The sequence below is a fragment of the Rhincodon typus genome, unplaced genomic scaffold (genome assembly GCF_021869965.1).
Source record: "Rhincodon typus isolate 14 unplaced genomic scaffold, sRhiTyp1.1 hic_rhity00001801, whole genome shotgun sequence".
NCBI lineage: Eukaryota > Metazoa > Chordata > Chondrichthyes > Orectolobiformes > Rhincodontidae > Rhincodon > Rhincodon typus.
In genome coordinates, this window is record NW_025967439.1 from 1 (window position 1) to 25,000 (window position 25,000).

Consider the following 25,000-nt stretch of genomic DNA (forward strand, 5'->3'; position numbering starts at 1 on the left):
ATATTCCAAGAGGAAACATGCATGTGTGACACTGTTCAGGAACACACACCCCCAAAAATGGTGGGACTTCATACAGTGATCCTAAGCTCTGATCCACATGGAACACCACTATTTACCATTTACCTCATTCTTAGGCAAACATTCTTGTTGACACTGATCTTCGTATTCCACAAGCCTCGATTTTTGTTAACCAGCCTTTTATGTGGAACTTTGTCAAAACACTTTCTTCATATGGACAATTCATTCCTTTCATTAACCTTCACTTCAAAACTCCATTTCGATTAGACAAGCGCTACCTATCTTGCTCAAATCTGTGCTGGTGTTCCCCACTGAACTCGATCCTCTCCAAGCTGCTGTTGAATTTATTGCTGGTTAGTATTTCTAAAAGCTGAACTGTAACCAATGTTAAACCAGCTGTCCTGCCATTGCCAGGAATATGCTTACGCTTTTTATTAAACAAGGATGGCAGCATGGTGGCTCAGTGGTTAGCACTGCTGCCTCACAGCACTAGGGGCTCGGGTTTGATTCCACCCTCGGGTGACTGTCTTGTGTGGAGTTTGCACATTCTCCCCGTGTCTGTGTGAGTTTCCTCTGGGTGCTCTGGTTTCCTCCCACAGTCCAAAGATTTGCAGGTTAGGTGGATTGGCCATGCTAAACTGCCCGTAGTGTTCAGGGATATGTAGCTTAGGTGGGTTATAAGAGGGATGGGTCTGGGTGTGATGCTCCAGGGGTCAGTGTGGTCTTGTTGGGCCGAAGGGCCTGTTTCTACACTGTAGGGATTCTATGATAATAAAGGAACATTTTTGGATAGAAGGGAAAACAGTTAAAAAATAATGCTTTTCTTTGTTCTTTATTGTAACTTAATACAGACAATGGCAGTAGAAGTCTAACTTGGGGAAAAAACAGTTAAGTACCTTAATGGATAAAAAAATCCATTTTAGAAATAAAATCAAATTTATTGTTTATGCTTAATTAATTTATCAAAATAATGGATTGCCTAAGTAACCTGGTGGTCCATTTTATAAGGGGGTGGAGTTTTCTATTTCATTAGACTCAGTATTTCTGAAATTTAAGATCCTCTCCTTTTTGCTTATTTGTTTGTAATAGGATCTAGACAAAACCCAGGATGAGATCATGAAACATCATGCTAGTATTAGTGAACTGAAGCGCAGCTTTATGGAGTCTGTACCTGAACCACGCCCTAGTGAATGGGATAAACGTCTCTCAGCACACTCACCTTTTAGAACATTGAATATCAACGGGCAAGTTCAGTCTGGTACAGAAGGAGTAAGTTTGATTTTTATTTTCTCTCTGCTCAAAACGTTTTATTCTGTTGCTGTTTAGCAGAGAATGATCTTAAACAGCTGTTTGAAATGATGGAGTTGGTACAAGGAAGCAGCCAGAATCCAGACCAAGAGGGCTTAATCTTAAAATTAAAGCTATTCCAGTAAGCAGAAAAATCAAAGAACCCATTTTACTTCCAAGTTCAAGGGTAGTGAAATTTGGAAAATAGAATTCCACAAGGGCTGTTGATGTTGGGAGTCAGTTGAGATCAACATATTTGTTAGGTAAGAGTCTAATTGAATGTGGGTCTTGTGGTGTCGGGTTAGTGTCCCTACCTCTGTCCAGGAGGCCTGGGATCAAGTCCTACCTGCTCCAGAGGTGTGTGATAGTATGTCTGAACAGGTTGATTAGAAATATCTATAATTTGATGTGGATTAAAAATTAGTAAATTGAGTCGAGATGCAGATCCATTATGATTCAACTAAATGACCAAAGAGACATGAGAGGCTAAATTGCCTATTCTGTTCCATTTGAGCAGGCATACTATTGATAGAGGTTTAGAAGCAAATGGGTTGAATTTCCCTCAATCCTGAAGCAAAGCATTAAGTATAATGAACCTGGAAAGATGATTGTAGGAACCTAAAAATGGAGGTCACTCTTTCTTTTATAATTTTATAGCTGCTTGTAGATGTTATTGTTTAAATGACTCTCATTCAAACTATATTATGTTAAATTAGGCTAAAGATAGTATCTGGTTTCATTCCTGGACCTGTTAATATATTTATTATAAAGTTCATGTTTCTGTATGCATATTAGTAACTCTTTTCATTTGATTAAATCTTCTTTGATGGATGTTTTTCTTTCTTTCTAAGTTATTTTAACCTGAAGACTTTAGCTAAATGAAATTCCAAATTCAGTCTTTATAAACCACTTAAATAGTCTGAAAGATTTTATTCTAGCACACGAGCCATTATGCAGAATGACAAAGAATGTTAATAATACCTGTACAGGATACTTTGGAATACGTTTTATTATTTTCATCAATGTCAACACTCATTTTTCACCAATTAACCCAGATTTCAATTATTGGTAGGTGCACTTGTACTTTAAAAATTCCTACTTTTTTAATTGCTATTCCTTTCCATTTTATTGAAAACTAATGAGATATTGCATCCTTTGCTCACAAAAAAGTTATAACCCTTGAGTAAGAAATATAATTTTTAAAAATTACTTTAGCAATCCCCCCAGATATTACATGTAATCCTGAAAACAAAAACAAAATTCTGCTTTTTGGCAAAGGAGCTTTTTGTGGAGGGTGGGGCATTGGGGTTTTGTGATGAACTGGATAAATTACATGGAGCTGTGCTTCAAGTATTTTAAAAATGCAGTTAGTACTATTACTATTCACTTGGTAATTTGGACCTGAGTATTGCTGATGCACAATATGAGGTCGGAGCTTTACATCTTGCACTCATTAGGACAGAATAACAAAAATATTTAAAGGGAATAATAATTAATACTGCATGAAAGAGGGAACTGATTGGTTAGCAAATTAATTCTGATTGACAGAAGCATTATCATAGAGAATGTTCCAGGAAACAGTTAGCTGCCAAACTTTGGTTTTAATTCAAACCAGGAAAGTTGACTCTGATCAAAGCATTGCTGTGGTGAACACAAAAAGGAATGGCTTTTTCACTGAAAAGATGCAGTGTGTGGTTGGCAATGCCGTGTGCTTGAATACACAGTACGTGGATTCTAGAATGTGTAAGTGAGCCACGGTTGTGAACTCAACTGATAATCTTAATTGTTAGTGTTATTCTTAGCAGAATTGTAATTGTTTATCTAATAAGTGTTGTCCAGTGGTGGAATCACATCTGTTGTTGAACACTATGTTCTGAGGTTTGCCAGCAAAGGCAGGTCGACTACAGTTAATACTGTGCCTTTGCAAAGAGCCAAAGGGACATGCTGATTAATACTATCCACCAGGCTATGGGACATTAGCGCACATAGCTAGCAACACAGCTACACTGATAATCATATCATGTAATTCATTTGTGTGATAAGCAGTGCCTTGTGGTTGTACCATGAAGTTTTTCATTGTCGTTCACCACAATGATATGGAAGTCATAGTAATGACAAATGGCCCCACCACTGACCCATTCCCCATTCGGACCGGAATCGAGCAGGGCTATGTCTTCGCCCCACCACTGTTCTCAATCTACTTTGGTGCAATGCTTCACCTCACCATCGACAAGCTCCCCGCTGAAGTGGAGCTACCTTACAAAACCTGTGGGAAATTATTCAATCTCTACCTCCTTCAAGCCAAAATCAAAGTCACCCAAACAGTGTCATCGAGCTGCAGCACGCAGATAATGCTTGTGTATGCACAACCTCCAAGGATGTACTCCAGACCATTGTCAGCACCTTTATAGATGCATATGAGAGCATGGGTTTCACCCTAAACATCTGCAAGAGAATGTCCTGCATCGACCCAGCCCAGCATTGTGAAGCAAACCCCTGATCATCAAAGACCATGGGGCGGCCTTCGAGAAGGTTGACCACTTCCAATACCTCGGAAGCGTCCTGTTGGCCAGAGCAGCTATTGATGAAGAGATCCAGCATCGCCTCCAGCGTGTTAGTGCAGCCTTTACCCTTCTCAAAAGGGTGTTTGAGAACAACAACATGGATAGGACGCCCAGCCTGTGATTTACAGAGCTGTGGTGGTTCCTGCCCTCCTATTGGGTCTGAGACGTGGACTAAGCAGACACCTGAAGGCACTGGAGCAGTACCACCAATGCTGCCTGTACAAGATTCTGCAAATCTGCTGGGAAGAAAGGCACACCAACGCCAGTATCCTTGACCAGGCCAACATCCCCACCATTGAGGCACTGACCACCCTTGATTAGCTACGATGGGCTGGGCACGTCATCTGCATGACCGACACGAGACTCCCCAAGCAGATGCTCTACTCCCAGATTTGAAACAGTAGCGAGCCCCAGGTGGACAGTGGAAGTGCTTCAGTGATACCCTCAAGGTCTCACTAGCGAAGTGCGACATTCCCATGTGTACCTGGGAGTCACTGGCTGAAGACTGTCCAGTGTGGAGGAAGAGTATCTGGGAAGGCATCGAGCACCTCAAGACTTTCCATCGGGGGAAAAAAATGGAAGCCAGGCGAAAACAGCGAAAGGAGCATGCTGCCACACCAATACTCCACCCACCTCTTCCCATGACCATCACCTGCCCCAAGTGTAACCGAGCCTGTGGTAGCAGTATCAGTCTGTACAGTCACTCTGCGGACTCGCTCTGCAGGTGAAAGAGAGTCATCCTCATCCACAAGGGACCGCTGATGATGAGGCAGAATTGAAAGCAACAGTCTTAGGCCTATTCAGTGAGATTACATGATATACAGTGAACAGTGCTGTTAACACGGTTGCCATTCTCTTGCAGGACTGCGTCACTATGCCCTGTTTTGGCATCAGTCTTGTGTGTGAAACTTTTGGAATCCCAATACATATCTTGACGAGTACATTAGGAAAGATTTGACTGCAGATTTCTAAACTAGCATATTGAGGAAAGGGAGTTTGTTTGACTGCTTCAGTTCAAAGGTGAATTTAAACAAATGATGGAGCATGTTAAAATATATATCGAAGTTGTATTCTGTCTTGATGAGTGCAAGATGAAAAGCTTCAACAGCATGTCCTTTTCTTGAACAGTGAGCAGTAATTTAAAATAATCATTGTTAAAAGCATCCTTTTGAGGACATGTCTTTGAAGAATGCAACATCCCATTTAGTATTTTGCTTTTCCATGCCTTATATGGCATCCCAAGCCACTCTTTATTCTTTCGGCTTCAGTCCAGTTTTACTTTGCTCCCTAGAGGGAAAATTATTTGAGTATGGTGCAGCAAGTTTGGTCTTTTGAAATCAGTGCCAGTAACTACATACAAGTTATTTTTCTCTTCTGCTTTGTCTTTAGAAATTATCAAACTTACGCCAAATCCTCATTTTACAACCCAAGTTCAGCATATCATTTTTTTTCAAGACTGGCACCTTCTAATATGACAACTTTACCCAAATTCTAAGTGTTCAGTAGAGTGGACTTAATGTTATGGATGAGTTGGAATCAAGTCCAAAGGGATTCAGATTCTTTGGGATAAGTTAAGTGTAGAGCTGGGAAATGACATGATTAAAAACTTTGAGAAGAAACTTAAATGAAAGATGGGGGCTGAATGTAAGATTTTTGACTGGGGGTTAATGATATCAGTTTGAAGGTCAGTGGACGGGTCTGATGAAGGAAAACTATTAATAATGAGATTGAGCTTTGGACGAAAGAGAAAAAGATATGTGGTCAGATTTGGGTTGAAAATTAAATTGGTGTTAGGATGAGTTCAAGAGCTGAAATTACATAATTGAGAAACTGCCTAGTGATGGAGAACTTGAATATTGCTAAAAGAAGGCAGAAAGTCAAAGCTTTTATTCTTGTACTCGTCAGAACTAGTACACAAGACAAATTTGTAAAAAGGGATACCACTGCATACATCATGAGAAGAGGGTGCTATGCTGACCTGGAGATACAGCCCGAACAGTAAACTGTCAATCTTAATTTTCCAATGATGCAAGTAGATTCTGATTGGCCAGAGTGGTGCCAAGGGATTCAGCAGACATTAGATATTTCTATCACCCTTTTTTTAAATGAAACAGGTGCAATGTGTGTACAAATTTTTTTTGCCTATATCAAACAGGGTCCTGTGTATATGTTGCTTCTAGCATATTAATTATTTTTAAAAGGGGTGGAAATAGAGACAAAGGGAGCTCTGTGATCCAGTGCATCAGCCAGTGCGTGAACACAAACAGGCAGGCAAAGAAGTGGCCTTGTGTTTTAACGGCGCTGATGTACAGTTTTCAGGGTGACTGGCAGATTGTGATCTGCAATATTTGGGAAAAAGCTGAGAATTGCATGTAATAAGAATGGAATTTAACGTAAACATTATTCCCAAGACAGAGGAAAAATACCAAAATATAATGCAAATAGAACTTAGCTTAACTTTGTAACCTGTTGAGAAATTATCTAGCACATCTAAGAAAAGTGCTGAGTATTTCAGAAAAAAATTCCATTCTCAATTCAGATTGAGGTTTTTCACAGGTCAAGTAAACTAGAACTGAGGCTGGAGCCAGGGTAGAAATCTGTTCCCACAAGATATGCTTAACCAACTGGATTATTTTGCAGCCATTAACCATCTCATGTGCTGGAGACTGAGCTGAACAGATTTCATCTTGATCAGCAAATATTGTCATTCTATCCTTAAACTTCTATATATGTCAACTTTCAGATCTTTCCTTTAAGACTTGAATTTTGAGTGAAAAGCATACAATAAAAATATGAAATGATAAGACATCCATTTTCTTAATTAGGAAATGTTCTTGCCTTTTTAAATAAATATACTTAAAAGAGAAAGTAAGCAAAACTTCCAACAACAGTTACAATGTTTCACAAGATGTAAGCTGTGACATAGTAGTCACATGGTAGTATGACATTTTAAAGAAAACTAAAATGAAAGTGCCCTGTCTAAATTGAATTTAATGACTTCTAATCATTACCCATATGTTACATAATGGAGATGTTTTAATGTATTAGGAAGTCTGTGTACTTAAGTAATTCACAGCTGTGTTGCCATTGAGTGCTTATAAGAAAAATGTACTCCAAATATCTAAAATAACTAACTTTATATATGTACAGGCCATGGTGATTTCAGGCCTACGTCCTGAAAAGAAGCTTGGTGGGCCAGAGGTAATGTTGTTACAATTGTGCTGTGATTGCTGATATTTTATTTGCTGAAGCAGACTTCATCAGTGCTAAATTTTATTTTAGTTGCTTGACAACGGACATTAGTTTTTCTACTCTTAAAATTCCCAAAACTAACGGAAGATTTCCACTGCTGCAGCTTTCAGAATGCCTACTAAACAGTGCATGGCTGGTTAAAGGTTGCATGAAGAAATAGCCATATGCTTTCAAAAAAAAACTACCAAAGTGCAACTGAACCCTGTTCTGTTACAATATTTTTACATTTTATTCTTTTTTTCCCTTTCCTCCTTGTTCCCTAAAATACACCTCACCCTTGCTATCATTCCCTGTTAAATTCTGAAGTTTAAAGATAAAAATCCACATAGGAAAAATCCTCAAGCCCAAATCTTCACTACATTTTTTTAATTTCTTCTTCCTCTGCCACATTGTTCCCTTCCTTTTGCACACCATTTTTATTTCCAACTCAGTTTTCCATCTTGCATTTGTTCATCTCTTTTTTTCTCTTGGTCTTCTGTCATGAAAGCAGACAAAGAAAATGCCTCTGTTAGTACAGGAAGAAGATAAGATAGAAGGAAAACAGGAAACAACAGGGACTGCATTTACACAAGAAAACAAAGAAGAAAGCTCCCAAAGAGTTTCCATTCAGATTCCTGATGACAAACCTAAAATTAAGCCTTGTCATCTCTATTCTGTCGCATTTCAACGCCCTCACATTCCTTTTGTAATGTCATTCCTTATAGTGTTTGTTCTGACAATTTGGTGGCTTATCTTTGTATGATCACAAATGAGTTTTTATTTGAATCTATAATCTAAACAATGTCAGGCCTTGATCTTTTTTTGAGCTATATTTTTTAATTCTATATTGTACTGATAAATTCCTCTTCTTTTTAAAATGAAAACCCCTGTCTAATTTATATTCCCTAATTATTACTCTTGAAAAATGTGTGTTCTCTCTGTTATTTAATTCTATTATGTTGCGTACAATGCAATCCTTGGAATGATTTTCCTCTTCATTTGTAAACCTGTAGCATGCTGTGGCCTTTGTACTTCAATACAGTATTTCTAACAGTTCTAACTCTTGCCAAAACTGCTTCATATATCTCATACAGTAGACCTCTTGGTTTAAAGGGTGTTTATCTAATTGCTGTCTCCAGAAGGTTTAAAAGATAGAGATTGAAGTTTCTGAATTTATGTGAAATTTAGAATACTTGAGGGAACGGTTCTTCTCTTCTTTGATGCCACAAATCCCTTTCAATCTGTGTCAGTTGTACGTATTTCATCATTCTGATTTTTAAATGGATAGTTTAGTTTTATATACTGTATACATTTATGTTAAAATGGTGCTATGCTGTAAACAGTCAAACTTAAAATCTTATTTAGTATTTACAGAAAAGTCATTTTGTTCAGCTTTAGTTAATTGAGAAGGGCAGGTGAACAGCCAAATATTCTAATAATCCTGTGTAAGTTCATTGCTCTGACTGCATTTAATCAAACGTATACAAAAAAACCCTTTAGGTTGCTGCTTTAGAATGGTAGTAATCCTGAAATTATTTATTGATATATTACTGTATCGGTATTATATTACACTGATATTTCCAGATGATGCTTCAGTTTACACGTAGAAAAAAGTGTCAAAGCATGTATTCAAGTGAAAAGGATATTTTTGAAATGTTTTGCAGAATGTTCCCATTATAATTGTAGATAGGTGTGTGCACAGAGACAAGAATATTTATTTTATTTCAGGAGCATTCTTTTTTACTTTTTGAATATGGAGTTATTTAAAATATAGAATTTCATTTTGTTTATGTATGAATGCGCGTTTTCTGCCAAATACACAAAAATGTAACTTTACCCTGGATTCTGCTTCAAAAGTTCACCAGGCATACCTAAAAATGAGACGTCAACTTGGTGAAGCTAGCCAACAGGACTAGTTGCATGCCAAAAAGCCTAAGCAGCAAGTGATAGACAGAACTAAACGAGCCCACAAAAAAGGATCAGATCTACGTCGTGCAATCTTGCCACATCCTATCGTGAATGGTGGTGGACAATTAAACAACTCACTGGAAGAGGAGGCTCTAAAAATATCCTCATCCTCAATGATGGAAGAGCCCAACACAAGAATACAAAAGATAAGGCTGAGCATTCGTAGCAGTCTTCAGCCAGAAGCGCTAAGTAAATGATCCATCTCAACGTCCTCCAGTGATCATAGCATTACAGATACCAGTCTTCAGCCAATTCAGTTCACACCATGTGATATCAAGAAATGGTTGGAGATACTGGATTCTGCAAAGGCTATTGGCCCTGAAAACATTCCGGCAATCGTTCTAAATAAAAACCAAAATAACTGCAGATGCTGTAAATCAGTAACAAAAATAGAAGTTACTGGAAAAGCTCAGCAGGCCTGGTAGCATCTGTGAAGAGAAAATCAGAGTTAACGCTTCAGTTCCGAGGAAGGGTCACCGGACCCGAAACGTTAACTCTGATTTTCTCTTCACAGATGCTGTGTTCCAGAACTTGCTGCTCCCCTTGCCAAGCTTTCCAGTGCAGTTACAACACTGGCATCTACCCAACAATGTGGAAACTTGCTCAGGTATGTCCTGTACATAACAAGCAGGATAAATCTAGCCCAGCCAATTACCACCCCATTAGTCTACTCTCAAACATCAGTAAAGTGATGGAAGGTGTCATCAACAATACTGTCAAGCAGCACCTGCTCAGCAAGAACTGGCTCAGTGACACCCAGTTTAGGTTCCATCAGGGCCACTCGGCTCCTGACCTCATTACAGCCTTGCTCCAAACATGAACAAAAGAGTTGAATTCCAGGGGTGAGGTCAAAGTGACAGCCCTTGACATCAAGGCTGCGTTCAACTGAGTGGCATTAAGGAGCCCTAGGAAAATTGGAATAGATGGCTGTCAGGGGGCAAACTCTCCGCTGATTGGAGTCATAAACAAATAATCTTCCAGAAATTCCAGGGGCAAGAGGGTCAAGCATGAAGGAGGAACTGAAGGAAATCCTTATTAGTCAGGAAATAGTATTGGGGAAATTGATGGGGTTAAAACCCGATAAGTGCCCGGGGCCTGATGCTCTGCATCCCAGAATATTTAAGGAAGTAGGCCTAGAAATAGTAGACACTTTGGTGATCATGTTAAAGCATTCTGTAGACTCTGGAAGAGTTCCTGTGGACTGGAGGGTAGCTAATGTAACCCCACCTTTTTAGAAAAGGTGGGAGAGAGAAAATAGGGAATTATAGGCTCGTTACTTGGACATTGGTGATGGGGAAAATGCTGGAAGCAGTTGGAGGATGTAATAACTCAGCATTTGGAAAGCCGTGACTGGATCAGTCCAAGTCAGCATGGATTCACTAAAGGGAAATCATGCTTGACAAGTCTGGAATTTTTTGAGGATGTGACCAGTACAGTGGACAAGAGTGAATAAGTGAATGTTGTGTATCTGGACTTTGAAAAGTCTTTTGACAAGGTCCCACACAAGACATTAGTAAGCAAAATTAACGCTCACAGTATCAGAGGTATTGTACTGACATGGGTAGAGAACTGGTTAGACAGGAAGCAGAACGTTGGAATAAACATGTCCCTTTCAGAGTAGCAGGCAGTCATGAGTGGGGTAACACCGGGTTCACTGCTGGGACCCCAGCTGTTAACAATATAGATTAATGATTTGGATGAAGGAATCAAATACAATATCACCATTTGCAGACAACACTAAGCCGGGCAGAAGTGTGTTCTGTGAGGAGGAATACTAAGAGGCTGCAGGGTGACTTAGACAGGCTGGTGAGTGGGCAAATACTTGGTAAATGCAATATAATGTCAACAAAATGAGGTTTTTCACTTTGGTAAAATCAGAAACACATTATTATCTAAATGGTGGCAGATTAGGAAAAAGGTAGGTGCAACGAGACCTGGGTTTCATGGTGGAACAGTCACTAAAGGTTAGCATGCAGGTGCAGCGGTGAGAAAAGCTGGCCGTCATGGCTAGAGGATTTGAGTACAGATGTCTTGCTGCAGCTATACAGGGCCCTCTATAGTTTTGGTCTCCTAGTCCAAGGAAGGATATTCTTGCTATTGAGAGAATCCAGCGAAGGTTCACCAGAAAGAGTGGATTGACTGGGCTTGTACTCGCTGAAACTTCGAAGAATGAGGGGGGATGTCAGAGAAACGTATAAAATCCTGATAGGACTGGACAGGCTAGATGAGGGAAGAATGTTCCCGATGTTGGGGAAATCCAGAACTAGGGGTAACAGTCTAAGAATAAAGCCATTCAGGACTGAGATCAGGAAGAATTTTGTTTGATAATACTCTTGAGAAGACCCTTGAGTTTTACCACATCAAATATACATAACTGCAAATTGCTTATTGGCTGAGAGGGTTGCTTGACTGATAGTGATGAGATTGGGTGGTTGATTGCTGATTATTTGAGAGGAGAGGGTGAAAGATGGATAACGATTGTGTGGAGGATGCATGATATTGTAAGTGTGCAGCCTTAATTTTCCAAAATATTTCTACTTGGTTATATTCATGATGGTTGGTTTTGAGAGATGGTGAATTAGAATTTTACATCTGATAAATAGATTTCTTTCATTCATCTCTGTGATATAACAAAGTGCAAACAAATTGTCAATTTAGGACCTCAATAAGAATTTAAATTCAGTCTGCAACCCAAAGTAAATAATAAGCTTTAAACATATAATGCTGTTAATTGAATGTGACTACTATTATAAATTACATCCCTTCTTTACTAAACTGTGTTGTGTGTACTTTTTAACGTGGTCCCCAAAGAAAATTAACTTTATTAACATGCATGGTATTGAAAGATGTGGATTTAAGCAAGACATTTTTAACCTAACTCAGCCCTTATTTTCAATCCCTCACAGGATGTACTCTGACTGGCTATGCCAGCATTTATTGCTCATTCCTAATTTCGCTTCTAAAGGTAGTAGTGAGCTGCTACCATGAGGTGCTGCAGTCCACGTGATGTTGGTACACCCACAGTGCTGTTAGGAAAGGAGTTCAAGTGACCCAGTGATAATGATAAAAGCTGTGTTATAGTTCCAAATCAAGATGGTATGTGGTTTATAGGTAGTAGTGTTCCTATCCATCTGCTGTTTTTGTCCATCTGGGTCACAGAAGTCAGATTTGGAAGATGCTGTTGAAGGAGCCTTGGTCAATTGCTGTAGTGCATTTTCTAAATGATATACACTGTTGCCAATGTGCATCATTGGTAGAGGGAGGGAATTCTTAAAATGGTGAATCAAGTGCCAATCAAGCAGGATATCTTGCCCTGGATGGTGTTGAGTTTCTTGAGCGTTGTTGGAGCTGTATTCATCCAGACAAGTGGAGAGTGTTCAAACGTATTCCTGACTTGTGTTTTGTATATGGTGGATAAGCATTAGGGTGTTAGGAAGTAATTTACTTGCTGCAGAATTCCTGGCCTCTGACCTGTTCATGTAGCCACTATTTAATATGGCTGGTCCAATTCAGTTCCTATTCAGTGGTAACCCCAAAGATGTTGACAGTATTGATATTGACCTCGAGTACACATTGCTCACATATGAGTTATGAACCTTAAAGGAGTACGCTCATAACTGAATGTACTTCTATGGGGTGCTCTGGAATGTGTGCTTTTTATTTCTTTGTGAATTTTCTATGGTTGTGTTCAAAATGGTGTAGACATTTGCGCTTTAGAGAGGAATAGAGCAGAACATGGGTAGAGTGCAAGATTTAGAATACATAAAGGCTGATTCATGTTTTTAATTCACTCATGAGACATGGGCATCACTGGCTGGGCTGGTATTTATTGCCTGTCCCAGTTGCCCTTGAGAAGACGGTGGTGAGCTGCCTTCTTCAACAGCTGCAGTCCATGTGCTAGAGGTACACGACATTGCTGTTAGGGAGGGAATGTCAGATGAAAAGTTGGTTCAAGTACAATTTAAGAAAATGATTTGAGGAAATTGCTCTTTATTCATAAATAAAAAATAGTTACACATTATTTTAGCTTATTTGGTCATACCTAGTGCAGAATACTTCAAACTATAACCTGTAACTAAGCACTCTGTGTCAAATTATACTTCGAGGTCATGCTAACTGCAAGAAAGAGTTAAGATCTTGCTTTGGCTTGACTTTCTCAATTTGTCGTGCTATTGAGTTCACCAGGTTTTACTCACTTGCTTGTTTGATATAAATAAGATTCTTTTGAAGAAGTTGCAGAAGAAATTAACAGACTTCCCGGCTAAGCATATCTGTAGGTAGACCAGAAGAAAATCACTATTTTATGCAACAACTGCTGTAATTAGAAGAACTTTGGAAATTGTTCAGCAACTGTGGTTGTGCTTCAGATTAAGTTGCCCAATTAAGTTACCATATGTTCAAAAATTGAGTTGGAATGTAATAGTGGGAGAGCTGGAGGCAGTGTTTTTTGAGGTAGGAGCAAACAATATATCAAGGTGCAATGTACAAGGACAGTGTGTTGGTCACTTCTTATTACAGAAATATCTACCAAAGAGTGCTTCATATTAGAAGTATTCTGTACCAGAGTGGATCAGAGTGTTATTTATTACATTGAGATTCCTGGATACTTGATTTTCAAAGTTAATAATGCACTGTCAATTAAATAACACCTAGGAGTACAGGACCACCGAGCTGCCAAACTTAAGATATTTTTGTAATAAAACAAAGAACTGTGGATGCTGGAAATCTGGAACAAAACCATAACTTGCTGAGGAAACTCAAAAAATCTGGCAGCATCAGAGGGAAAACCAATTTAGTGTTTCAGGTCTAGTGACCCTACTACAGAACTAATAGTAGCTAGGAAAAGGCAATACATATGCTGACACCAGAGATTGGGTTGGGAGTAACGGAATAAGTGATAGTTGGAGATAGCGCCTAGAGAGAGAGAGAAAAACAGTCAGGCAGACAAGGAATGGATAATGGTAAACCAGGGAGAGAGGAAAGCTGCTAATGGGGACCTCAAGTTGGTGACAATTCAAAGCCAACCAATTTTCACCCACTTATGGTTCCCATTAGCAGCTTTCTTTTTCCCTGGCTTATCACTATCCATTCCTTTGCCTGCCTGTCTTTCTGCCCCTCTGGGTTCCGTCTCCATCTATCACTAACTTCTTTAACACCCCCACCCACTGTCTTCAGCATTTATACCATGTATTCTAGCTACTACTAGTTTTGAAGAAGAGAACCTAGACCCAAAACATTAACTCTACTTTCTCACCACTGATGCTGCCAGACCTGCTGAGTTTCTCCAGCAATTTCTGTTTGATAGTTCTGAATTTTAATCTTCAAGTTCTGAATTTCCTTGTTGACTTGCGGAATATAACTGACATGTAGCACCTATAAAAAGTATTCCACAATTTGTGAAGCTGAATAAGTTGTAAAAGTAGTTCAACCAATTGATCTACATCAGTATTCATAGGAGTATTATCAGATATCAAAATACTGTTAGCCTGTGCATGTTACTGTGATAGTGAAAGGAAGAGAACATTGTCGAAATTAGGTTTGTATTTCAGACAATAAATAAATGTTAAAAGACTTTTGATGTGAAAACATTTTATAACCTTTATATAATTTTTTCCTTTATTCTTTTCTGAGATGTGGATGTTGCTGGCTGAACTAGCATTTATTACCTATCCCTTTTCGCTTGATGCGAATGGCTTACTTAGCCATTTCAAAGTTGAAAGTCAACCATATTGCTGTGGGTCTGGACATACATGTAGGCCAGACTAGGTAAGGTTGGCAGATTCCTTTCCCTAAAGGACAATAGTGCACCAGATGGATTTTTACGATATTTGATGATAGTTGTTATAGTCTTTGTTATTAAAAGCTAGCTTTATATTCCAGATTGATTGATTCGTTCGTTCGTTCGTTCGTTCATTCATTCAACAACTACCATCGTGGAATTTGAATCCATGCTCCCAAAACATTAGCCTGGGCCTCTGGATTATTAGTCTACAAGTTTATCACTGGAAGGGAGAACTACATAAATCTCTGTGATAAATTTGCATGAGTATTCCTTGTAAGTGCCCACCCGCCCTGCCCCACTGGTCTTCCACATTAACAAGTGTTTCAGTGGTGGTGGATTCATCAATCCAGCATTCATTGGATTCATTGAAATATGGAGTATAGATTGCATTAAGGATGTTTGGAACTGAGGAGAAGAGCAAAAATAGTTTGAGGAGATCTACATTTTGGGGTAATAAAAGAGAGTTAGACAGCAAAGTACATCTTTTTAAAATATTTTGTGCGTTGGTTGTAAGAGATCACTGTAATAATTTATTTCCAGAAAAAAGTTTTTAGCAATTTGTATTTGCACATTTTGGTTTGAATTTTGAATATTTAGACTGAATCTTATAATGGTCAAGAGGCTTACCCAGAGTTTGATAATTAAAGTATGCCCGAGACTGGCTAACAACATCATAAAATCCACTATCGGGACATTAACGACAACTATTTTCTCAAAACTTTTTATTTTTCTCTTCTAATAATCATTGAGAAATAATCAGATTATGACTTTAATTTGTAGTTTGAGTCTTTTAGTTGTATCCTATTGACTCCAGATGGTAGTACATAAATAATTTGCAAAGACATTGTCATGATTTATAGGCGCGTGATTCAGAATGGTACCATGCAATTCCCATATCAAATATTTCAGATAAGCAGTTTTCCGGACCCAACTACATTAATTTAGAGTAAGTTTGCAATATGTTTTATCTTTCAGAATGAGACAACATACAATTAAACCCTTTCAGTGGAACTTTGTATGTGCCTGGATTTCACTTGTACATATGAAAGAAAAATAAACACATCATGAAAACCCGATTGCAGGCTTATTGTTTTCTTTTGAATTGTGCTGATAGTAAACAAAGCTTAAACAATGTGTTGATTAAATTACACAGTTGCACGTTGCCAAATCAGTATGGTGTAACCATGCAGTGTTAAGGTCATTTATGAAAAATATATAAATATTATAAAACCAATATACTGCTGGAATAAGTTAAAGGAATAAATTAATCAGATTGTTCCAATGACCACTTAAATCTTCAGAGAAAACCTTTTTAAACAAATAAGCAAGCTATTTTGACCAAAATTAAATGATAATGTGTTACTACAATTTTTTTTTTATTTTTAACTGTGAAGGAGAAAGTCGTAAGATTAGCATTTTCTTTTGCTCATGGATATTTTCGTCACTATTGTACCTTTCATGGTCATCATTTCACCCTGGAAAATTTATTTGGATTATTTGTATCAACAGATTTTCTCTGAAAGTTTAGGATGCTGATTGAATCAGTTGATTAGTGGAGCAAATTTGTAGCAGATTGGAAACTTTGGACATAAAATAGAGTAGTCTAGTTTAGACATTAAGCTTATAAGTGGACTGTAAAGTTTAAAATAAACGTTAAGTATTGCTGTACATTCTTTGAACAGTTTATTATATGAATTTTCTACATTAGCTTCAGTTGTTTTGCTTGTAATTCAGTAACAAGCTGGGAGAAGGACAGCTGAGTAGCATTCCATATGTTTGGTGACATCATTGGAGCATGTTGAGGTTAGTTGGTTTGTTCACACCTTCAAATCAAATTGATGATTAGACTGAAGTGTGCAGTCTTGTTGATGTCTCAATGAGAAAGAGCATTCTGTAGAAATATATACGCCTTTTTTTTTTAAAGATCGAAATTTTTTGAAGTGACCGCAGTTTAATCATCATGACTGAAGAGTATTTTATATTAAGTCAATTGTAAATACATATAGCCAGATGATAAAGCACAGATTTAAATCTTGAAGAAAACAATGTGCACTTCCACCAGTCAAATAGTCTGTAAACAATCAATTTTTATTGACTGTTTAACCAGAATTTTTTGAGCAGCTCTCAACTATTGTACAGTTAATGTGAGAGTACAGAAGTTCCATTCTCTCTCACTACTACCTGCTTTCAATAAAAAAGAAGTTGCCCCAGAGTGCAAAGTGACACAAAACAGGTAGTAAATGAAGTATAGAAAAATGAGGATGTATGAGAATACAAGGTACACATTTTGGAAGTGAAAAATTTGTGTGTTATTTACCAAACATCCTAAATGATTGTACTTAGCTATATTTAAAATAGTTTTAACGATTATTTGTTATAACACAAACATCAGTTTGTTGGAACTTTAGAATGTTGGATAGTGTTCATTCTTGTTAATTGAGATGGCCTCTTACGAAAAATAAAACCACAGTAAATAAAGTTAAGCATTTGGGTTATAGTTCTATTAAAATCAACTGTAGCTTTCTCTCGTGAAGTAAATAAAACTAATCTTTTTGGCACATACTTCCTAAATCTTAATTGAATCTTTGAATTATAATTTTATAAGTGGCTTGATTGCAATCTCTAAAGAAGACTTTTGTAATGCTAGTAATCCAAAGCCAAAGTGTTTGCTTCCTCTAGTATTTTTAAAGATTTCTGGCCTAATTTCTCAACAATGAGCCCTGTAAGAATTATAGAGGAGGCGTTGCAAAATTCTTATGTTTTATCAAACTTGTTGCTGAGCAATACTTGTTTATGTGCCATATCAATGCGTTTCAATACAAGTCAGATCTGCCATACTTTGATTTTGCCTCTGTCAGTGTAGCTAACTAGAATATTTTAAGTACCAAGCATATGTGATGTGATTTGCCCTAATCAGTCCCCGTTTACGTTGGGAGACTGAAATGTTAGCTTGTACCAGATTCCTTAAATGAAATCTTCTGGATTTTTGTAGGTTATACCCCTGAAATTTATAGGATGACTGCTTTAATAAACTCTGTGGGTCATCTTATATTATTTTGTGGTCATTAAATTTATGTGACATTATTATCTGCTAACCAAATGCAATCAAAAGTTGCCTGTAGTTGAGATTGTATTCTAAAACATATCAGCTAAATGATAGTTGTTGATCATTGGTTGCACCTCAAGATTTTCAAATGGATAAAACTAAATTTTATTTATAGCTGTTTAACTCAGTTCATTCTGAAATTGGCTTTGTAATAAAAAAGATACATTGTCCATATTTTCTGAAAATGTTTTGCAATGAAACAGTAGTTATTGGATTTGTTACAGTGAGCTGAAAATCATTATACTTCATACAGAAAAATTGCTATGTATGAAAGGTGCCTATTTGTGGACACTCTGAATAGCTTGCAATTATTTATCTTTCAGTTTGATTAATGATTTCTAACAACCTTGGACAGGGTTGTAATTCACCTCAATTGTTCATTATTTACGAATGTAAAAATATATCTATCACTGGCCATTTCCAAAAATGATATAATTGATGAGTTGTAGAGTCCATCAAAGCGCACCAGTTATTTCTGTAGAGTTTTTGTAATTGCCTGATCTGCTGCTAATTTTATGTTTTCTGCTGCAAAAGGATAGTTTGAACTACGATCCTTGAAGAGATTCCAAATGAAAATTGAAGGGAGGAAAGTATCCTGTATGCATTTTCTGAAAATTAATGTCTGGATTAAATTACAGTGGTGAATTTATACAAAATGTAACAAACAAATTTTCTAACTAAGCATTTTGCTATAGCATTTCTCCTATGTACTTTCACTATGTTCAATACCCAACAGTTGAAACTACAGTTGTTACTGGTGAGTGCTCCTAAGTGCTATATGCAGTGCAGTTTTGTATTTAATTTTTATGGCTTTGTAGCTGACACCTTGGCTGTAAAGATATAAATGAGCAGTGATTTGTTTTTGCTTTGAATGAAGGTAATAGGCACAGTATCCTTGTCTTGACCTACTTAGGCAGCTGTTCAAGATGTTTAAACAAAACTTGTATTTTGTATACTTGGAGCACCTATACATAAACTTTGTGCAGAATTATTATGCAGAAGAGTTTTCTTTAGCATTGTGGATTTATGTACAAGTATGTTGTAAGCATACTGCATTTTAACAATTTATATTGTAATATACTGCCTTTTTAAATGATTTTATTTGGGCATAATAACTTGATTATATTGTTAGTATAATTGCCTGTTAGAGAAGGGCATCAAGTTTTGAGCCAGGCACTCTGAGCAGAAAGACTTGATATTTTAATTATCATCTTCTTCCATAATTAAATGGGGCTACGATTTTCAATTTGTGGATAACTTTGCAAAACTGCTGTCTATGTAGGTCAAGGGAGAGCCTTTATTTTGCTTTGGAATGGTTTGTTTTCCTTTCCCACTGAATTTGAACTAATGGCAAAGTTTTGCCAAGTAGCATCACCTTTAGCTTGCTCCATTGCATCTCTTAATCCCATTTTGACACTTTTACTTCAGTTGAAGCTTATTTAATTATTCAAAGTAGCAAGATCACCAGAAGGACTTCAGGTTGCCACTTATTTTACCAAGAAGGGTTAAAATACTTGTGAAATTGCAGTGTCCATCTGAATGATAAGTAGATGTTGTTTGGTCAAATATTTGGAGAGTATATACAATATTGTATAAAGTCACTTAGCCCCCTACGTACATGTCTTCTGTAGTACTGAATGTCAAAATTTGATTATGGAATGCATAACACAATACTAAATTTCTTTTGTAGGCAGAAAAAGTCATTGACAACAGATGGCCTTTTATTTTAACATTTTAAGCATGAAATGTGCAGTTGTTTTAGACAGTTGAAGTTTGTTTTAATTATACAAGCACTGTCAGAGGAGCAAGGTTAGCCAGATAAATGCAGAATTGATTCAGACTAACTTCTTAATGCTTTAAAGTGTTTTATGTATTTTGATACTTATTTGTTCTTGTTTTAGTGTTGGGATTTCCATACTATATTGTGTCACTCTTAAATGACATAATGTAAAACATAATAGGCTTTGTAGCTTACCTAGTTAGCAGTCAGCCTGATTGAAAAATTGCCATTGCAGTCAACTTAAAAGAAACGTTTTACCAAAAAGATACAAGGCATTTTAATGCAAGCAAGTTAAAAGTTGCTGTAATATATGCTTTGACTAAATTCTAGTCTGGAAACAAATGCCAAACAGGTTTAGGAATATTGAAAATAGGAGCAGGAATAGGCCAGTCCGCCCATTGAGCCGACTGCAGCATTCAACCTCTGTCATATTTTCCCACCATCCCAATATCTCTTAATTGTCGTTATTATCTTGATGAAATCCAATATTCTGTCTATAATACGATCTGTTAATACACTGTTTCACAGGTTAATGCAAAATTTGATCAGTACTTGTAAAACTGCTGGAAGGATATCAGATAACTCTTTAATTCTAGAATATTAAAATACTTTGATTAATCAATCTTAATTTATTTTCTAAAATTATCGCTTGTGGTCAACTTCTTGTCCAAATCATTGCATTTCCTACTGAATTTTGGTGACATGATTTAAATAAAATCACTGTTTTAAAAAAAAAGTTCTGAAGATGTAGTATTGGTCGGACTCTGACAAGCGTGTTTACTGTTGATCTGTTTGACATTCCTACAGCGTATTTTGTTTCAGAACGATCATTTCAAGATGTCTTCTATTATGTGCAGCTAACCTCCAAAACAGTTGTAACTATAGTAATTCTAGAAACTAGACTAGGAGGCTACTTGTACTTTGTGCTTTTTAAATTTAAAAGTGAAGTGTATATGTGTGATTTTGAAGTAAGAGTCCGATAAGTGTCAACATTTAGTATTATAGTACCTACAGTGTAATCAATAGAGGTTTGAGATATTGACCTTCGTAGATATCCCAAAATAAATTTGATGGGCACCCAAGTATTTTAAACCCTATTGTTATGGGTGTATGTTTACCCAACATAAAGCAAAAATGCACTTTATATTGCTTTCCGCAGGTTTGTAATTTGGCCCATTTCACAGCATGCCTGCCTGTTATATGAATGTTCTTTAAAGCTGCAGTATCTCTTTGCCAGCAAATAGTAGCACCAATGAACAAAATACTTTCAACCAACTGATTCAAAAATAGGACCTTCAGTAAAAAGAGTCAACAATATAGATGGATAGTGTCACCATCAAATAAGCCTGAAAATTCAGAAAGGGATACTGAAGCTTCAAAAATTCTGTCTAGTTCATCTATCTGTTTTTGATCTTTTAAAAAATTTATTTTGGAGAAGATTAAGGACCTTCCAGGGAGCATGAATTAAAATAGCTATTTATTCCAAAACCAAATGTTACACTTTTCAGTTTTACAATTACTCTGTAGCTTTATTGCATCTGGAAAGGAGTCTGCTGAGTCACAAATGATACATATTTAAACTCTAGAATCTGCTCAGTTATGTAATCAAAAACTGTTCACATTTCATTGCTTTTTTGTGACATTCTGTTCCAGTGAGCAAGTTGCATCATGCAACCAAGCCTTTTCAAAAGAAGGGAAGCAAATGAAAAGCATGTCTTGTTTCAGTGTTATTATTTAACCCTTAAAATTGCAGTAACCACCCTTAAGATATCTGAACTCTGCTAGTTCTGACTTCTTGAATGTCTCTATGTTATTGCTTCACCATTGTTGGCTGTCTTCAGCTGCTGAGGTCCTAAGCTGTAAGACTCTTTCCCAATACTTCTCCTCCTTTTATTTCTCTCTCCTCCTTTAACATGCACCTTAAACCTACCTTTTTGACCAAGTTTTTAAACATCTCACTTCATATCTCCTTGTATAGTTTGTTGTCAAACTTTGTATGATAACAGTCCTATGAAATGTTTTGGGGCTTTTCATGACATTAAAGGCCCTGTTTTAATACAAGTTGATGTTGTTATGGAATTAATCACTCTTTCTGATATCTATAACTGAGCTTATTACTTTGTCTTCCTTTTTTTTCCCCTCCCACTTTTTTTTTCTGCTGACTGCCTAGAAATTAATAGAAGGCCTATATGGACATTTGCGTACCAATGAAAAACCAACAATTTTCCAGGCAACCTACTTCCCATATGCAACACCTGAGAAGACCATACGTGAGAGACAGAAACAGACTCCAAATAAATCTGCTTTGCTTTCCTCTAGTTCACACCCTCAGGTGCTATATATGTTTTATTCTTTCAGTATCTTTACTCTTCCATGCCTCTTGCTATCACAAATTCTCAGCAGCTGGTACTTTGTAATTACTTAATTTTTTACCAGTACCATTCAGTTTTCTGAAAAATGGCACAGTTCCTATGAAGGTAGTGTTTCAGTGTCTGAACTGCTCCTTTCTCCCAACCTTGTAAAGGTGTGAGAGGCTTTGCGAGACTGGTCTTTCTCCCCTCAAATGAAAAGTAAAATGCTTGCTAATGGTTAATGGTTAAAGGCCCTATTTGAAAATATTATGTTTTGGCAAATTCAAGTATCCATTAACAATTGGAGTTTTAACATATAACTATCAGTTTGCAACATTAATATGCATAACTTTACTCATAATGTAGCTGTGGGCAAACTTGCATCCATGGTCAGTCTGCTTTATTGTCAGTTTGAACTGTTAAATATTGTTTGCAGTGTTGAACGTTGTCTTACATCTGAATGGAATTGACCTCCTAGGATTTCAGAAATATAATGTCTTTTACAGCGATTTAAAAAAAATACTTCCAAAGGCTTCCTAATAAGGAGCCTTAACACAGAAGTTCTAAACTGTGTAGATTTCTTGTTGGATGTTTTCTGAAACATCTTTCATATTGCTTCTCCTCCTTCGGTTTGGTATTTATTAAATCCTCTTGCTTGATACTGATATATTGCATTTATTTGGGTACAGTTTATGAAGAGGGCCACAAGCTGCGCAATATAAATATTAGTAAAACATAGTGTTTGAGGTTAATTATGGTAGATGTTGGCATGGTTTCATAAATTCTTTTTATTAGGATAGCATGTTGCTTCTATTGCTTTCATTAATATTTTATCTGTAAAGTGTATCCTTGGTCTGAATTTGAAGTTCACACAACATGCAAAATGTCAGAATTTGACCCTCAAGTTACCTAATAAATGGAAGTAAAAGAAGGCTATTCACCACTTCGAAACTGTACTGCTGTTCAAAAAGAATATGATATGACTGGGGCCTTAAAACCACTTCCCTGTCTGTCCTCCATAATCTTTGACTCCCTTATCAATCAAAAATCTTTCTAACTCAACTTTGAATATATTCAATAACCCCAGCTTCCACTGCTGCCTGGAGAAGAGAATTCCAAACATTGATGACCCTCTGAGAGAATAAATTTCTCCTCATTCCCAACTTAAATAAGAGATGCTTTAATTTGAAGCAGTATTATACACGAGAAGACATTCTCTTAGCATCAATCCTGTCAAGTTCCCTCAAGATCTTGTGTTTCAATAAAATCACTTCTCATTCTTGTAAATTTCATTTGAGTAGGAGGCTCCACCTTTCTTCAAAAGTCAAATCCCTCATTCCAGGAATCCGTCAAATGAACCTTCTCTAAATTACTTCCAGCGCAAGTATATTCATCATGCACTTTGACAAGAAGAATCAAAAGACAAGCTATTGTTTTATTTGGAGAGAGACTTCAAAAAAGTGCAGCACAGAGGGATCTGGTTTTTTTCTGCAAAATAGGCAGGGGCAGCAATTCATTAAGAAGGCAAAAGGAATTTGGGTCTTTATTGTTAGAAGTTTGGATTTTAAAAATGGTGAAGTCTTGTACAATTTTGTTTCCTGTGTTTAAAAAGAGATATACTGGCATTGAGTTCAAAAGTGATTCTGTTGGCTGATTCCTGTGATGAAAGGGTTGACTTATCAGGAACAGTTAAACGTGCCAGGCCTTTATTCATGAGAGTTCAGAAGTGTGAGGGACGATCTTAACAAAACATACAAGAGATCTTATGGAGGTTAGATCGCTTAAAATGTTTAAAGAGGTAGATAGATTTTTGAAATCTCAAAGAATTGTGAGCATTGAGGAACTGACATGAAAGATGAGTTGAGGCTGAATGGCCTAATCCTGCAGCAATTGCTTATATTCCTTAAGCAAAGTATACTCAGTACTTGGTGTGATCTTAATGTCTTGTACAGTTGTTCAAAACGTCCTTACTTTATTCATCTTGCAATAAAGGCCAACATGCTGTTTAAGACCAAAAGCCATTTAGCTACTCGAGTCTGCTCTAGTATTCAATGAGATCATGGCTGATCTAATAATCCTCAACTTTTCTGCCTATCCTCATAACCCTTTATTCCCTTACTTATTAAGGCCGAGATGGATTTTTAATGACCCAACTTCAACAGCCCTATGTGGAGAAGAATCTCACAGCCTCAACCCTCAAAGAATTTCCTCCTGATTTGTGTCTTAAATTTATGACCACTTTTATTCTGAAATTACACAGTTTAGTCTTAGGCTACCCCACAAGGGTAAGCAACCTTTCCGCATCTACCATGTAAAGATCCTTAAGAATATTGTATGTCTCAGTGATTGGTCACCTCTCATTCTTTTATTTACTAATGAGTACAGGCCCAGTCTACTCACTGTTTCGTCATTAGACAGTCCCTCGATACCTGGGAGCAGCTTCAGGAACCTTCTCTGCTCTGCCTCTAATGCCAGTGTACCCTGCCTTAAATAAGGGACCCAAAACTATCTCATTACTCCAGCTGTGGTCTGACTAATGCCTTGTATAGTTTTACCCAAAATCTCCCCACTTTTACGCTCCATTCCCTTTGAAACAAAGATCTGCATTTCATTTGCCTTCTCTATTACCCTCTGAACTTGGATGCTAGCTTTTTGTGACTCGTTGTTAGGGACTCTCACATCCCTCTGTTCTGTAGCTCTGTGTTTGTTCTCCATTTAAATAATATTCAACTCCTCTATTCTTGCCATATTGCATAACCTCACATTTCTCTATATTATATTCCATATGCTAATTTTTTGCCCACTTGCTTAACCTGCCTATATCCCTCTGCAGGCTATTTGTGTTATCCTTATCACTTGTTTTCCTCCTATTTTTCAAGTCATATGCAAACCTGGCTATATAGTATATTTACT

General features: G+C 37.0%; 1 protein-coding gene across 4 annotated transcripts; it reads left to right on the top strand.

Annotated features, from left to right (window-relative positions):
- LOC125481342 (protein 4.1-like) lies at positions 1 to 24,624 on the top strand. Of its 4 annotated transcripts, XR_007261298.1 has the most exons (4): positions 1 to 905; positions 1,108 to 1,287; positions 7,020 to 7,070; positions 21,907 to 24,624. XR_007261298.1 is itself a non-coding variant. In XM_048592785.1 (3 exons), the coding sequence occupies exons 1-3, from the start codon at positions 1,135 to 1,137 to the stop codon at positions 15,844 to 15,846; spliced, it is 225 nt and encodes a 74-aa protein (XP_048448742.1). In that variant the 5' UTR covers positions 1 to 1,134; the 3' UTR covers positions 15,847 to 15,926. The 4 variants fall into 4 exon arrangements, 3 of the variants coding, with proteins under 3 accessions (XP_048448742.1, XP_048448741.1, XP_048448739.1); XM_048592785.1 differs by lacking the exon at positions 21,907 to 24,624 and adding an exon at positions 15,826 to 15,926 and having other exon boundaries at positions 1 to 1,287; XM_048592784.1 differs by lacking the exons at positions 1 to 905; positions 21,907 to 24,624 and adding an exon at positions 7,612 to 7,878 and having other exon boundaries at positions 923 to 1,287.
- The last annotated feature ends 376 nt before the right edge of the window (positions 24,625 to 25,000 follow it).

What these genes read in the sequence shown, in the direction of transcription:
- LOC125481342 (XM_048592782.1), top strand. Translation starts at nt 1,135, where the DNA reads ATGAAACATCATGCTAGTATTAGTGAACTGAAGCGCAGCTTTATGGAG. An exon ending in TTCAGTCTGGTACAGAAGGA is followed by an intron (nt 1,288 to 7,019) that starts GTAAGTTTGATT and finishes ATATATGTACAG; the next exon opens with GCCATGGTGATTTCAGGCCT. An exon ending in AGAAGCTTGGTGGGCCAGAG is followed by an intron (nt 7,071 to 21,906) that starts GTAATGTTGTTA and finishes CTGACTGCCTAG; the next exon opens with AAATTAATAGAAGGCCTATA.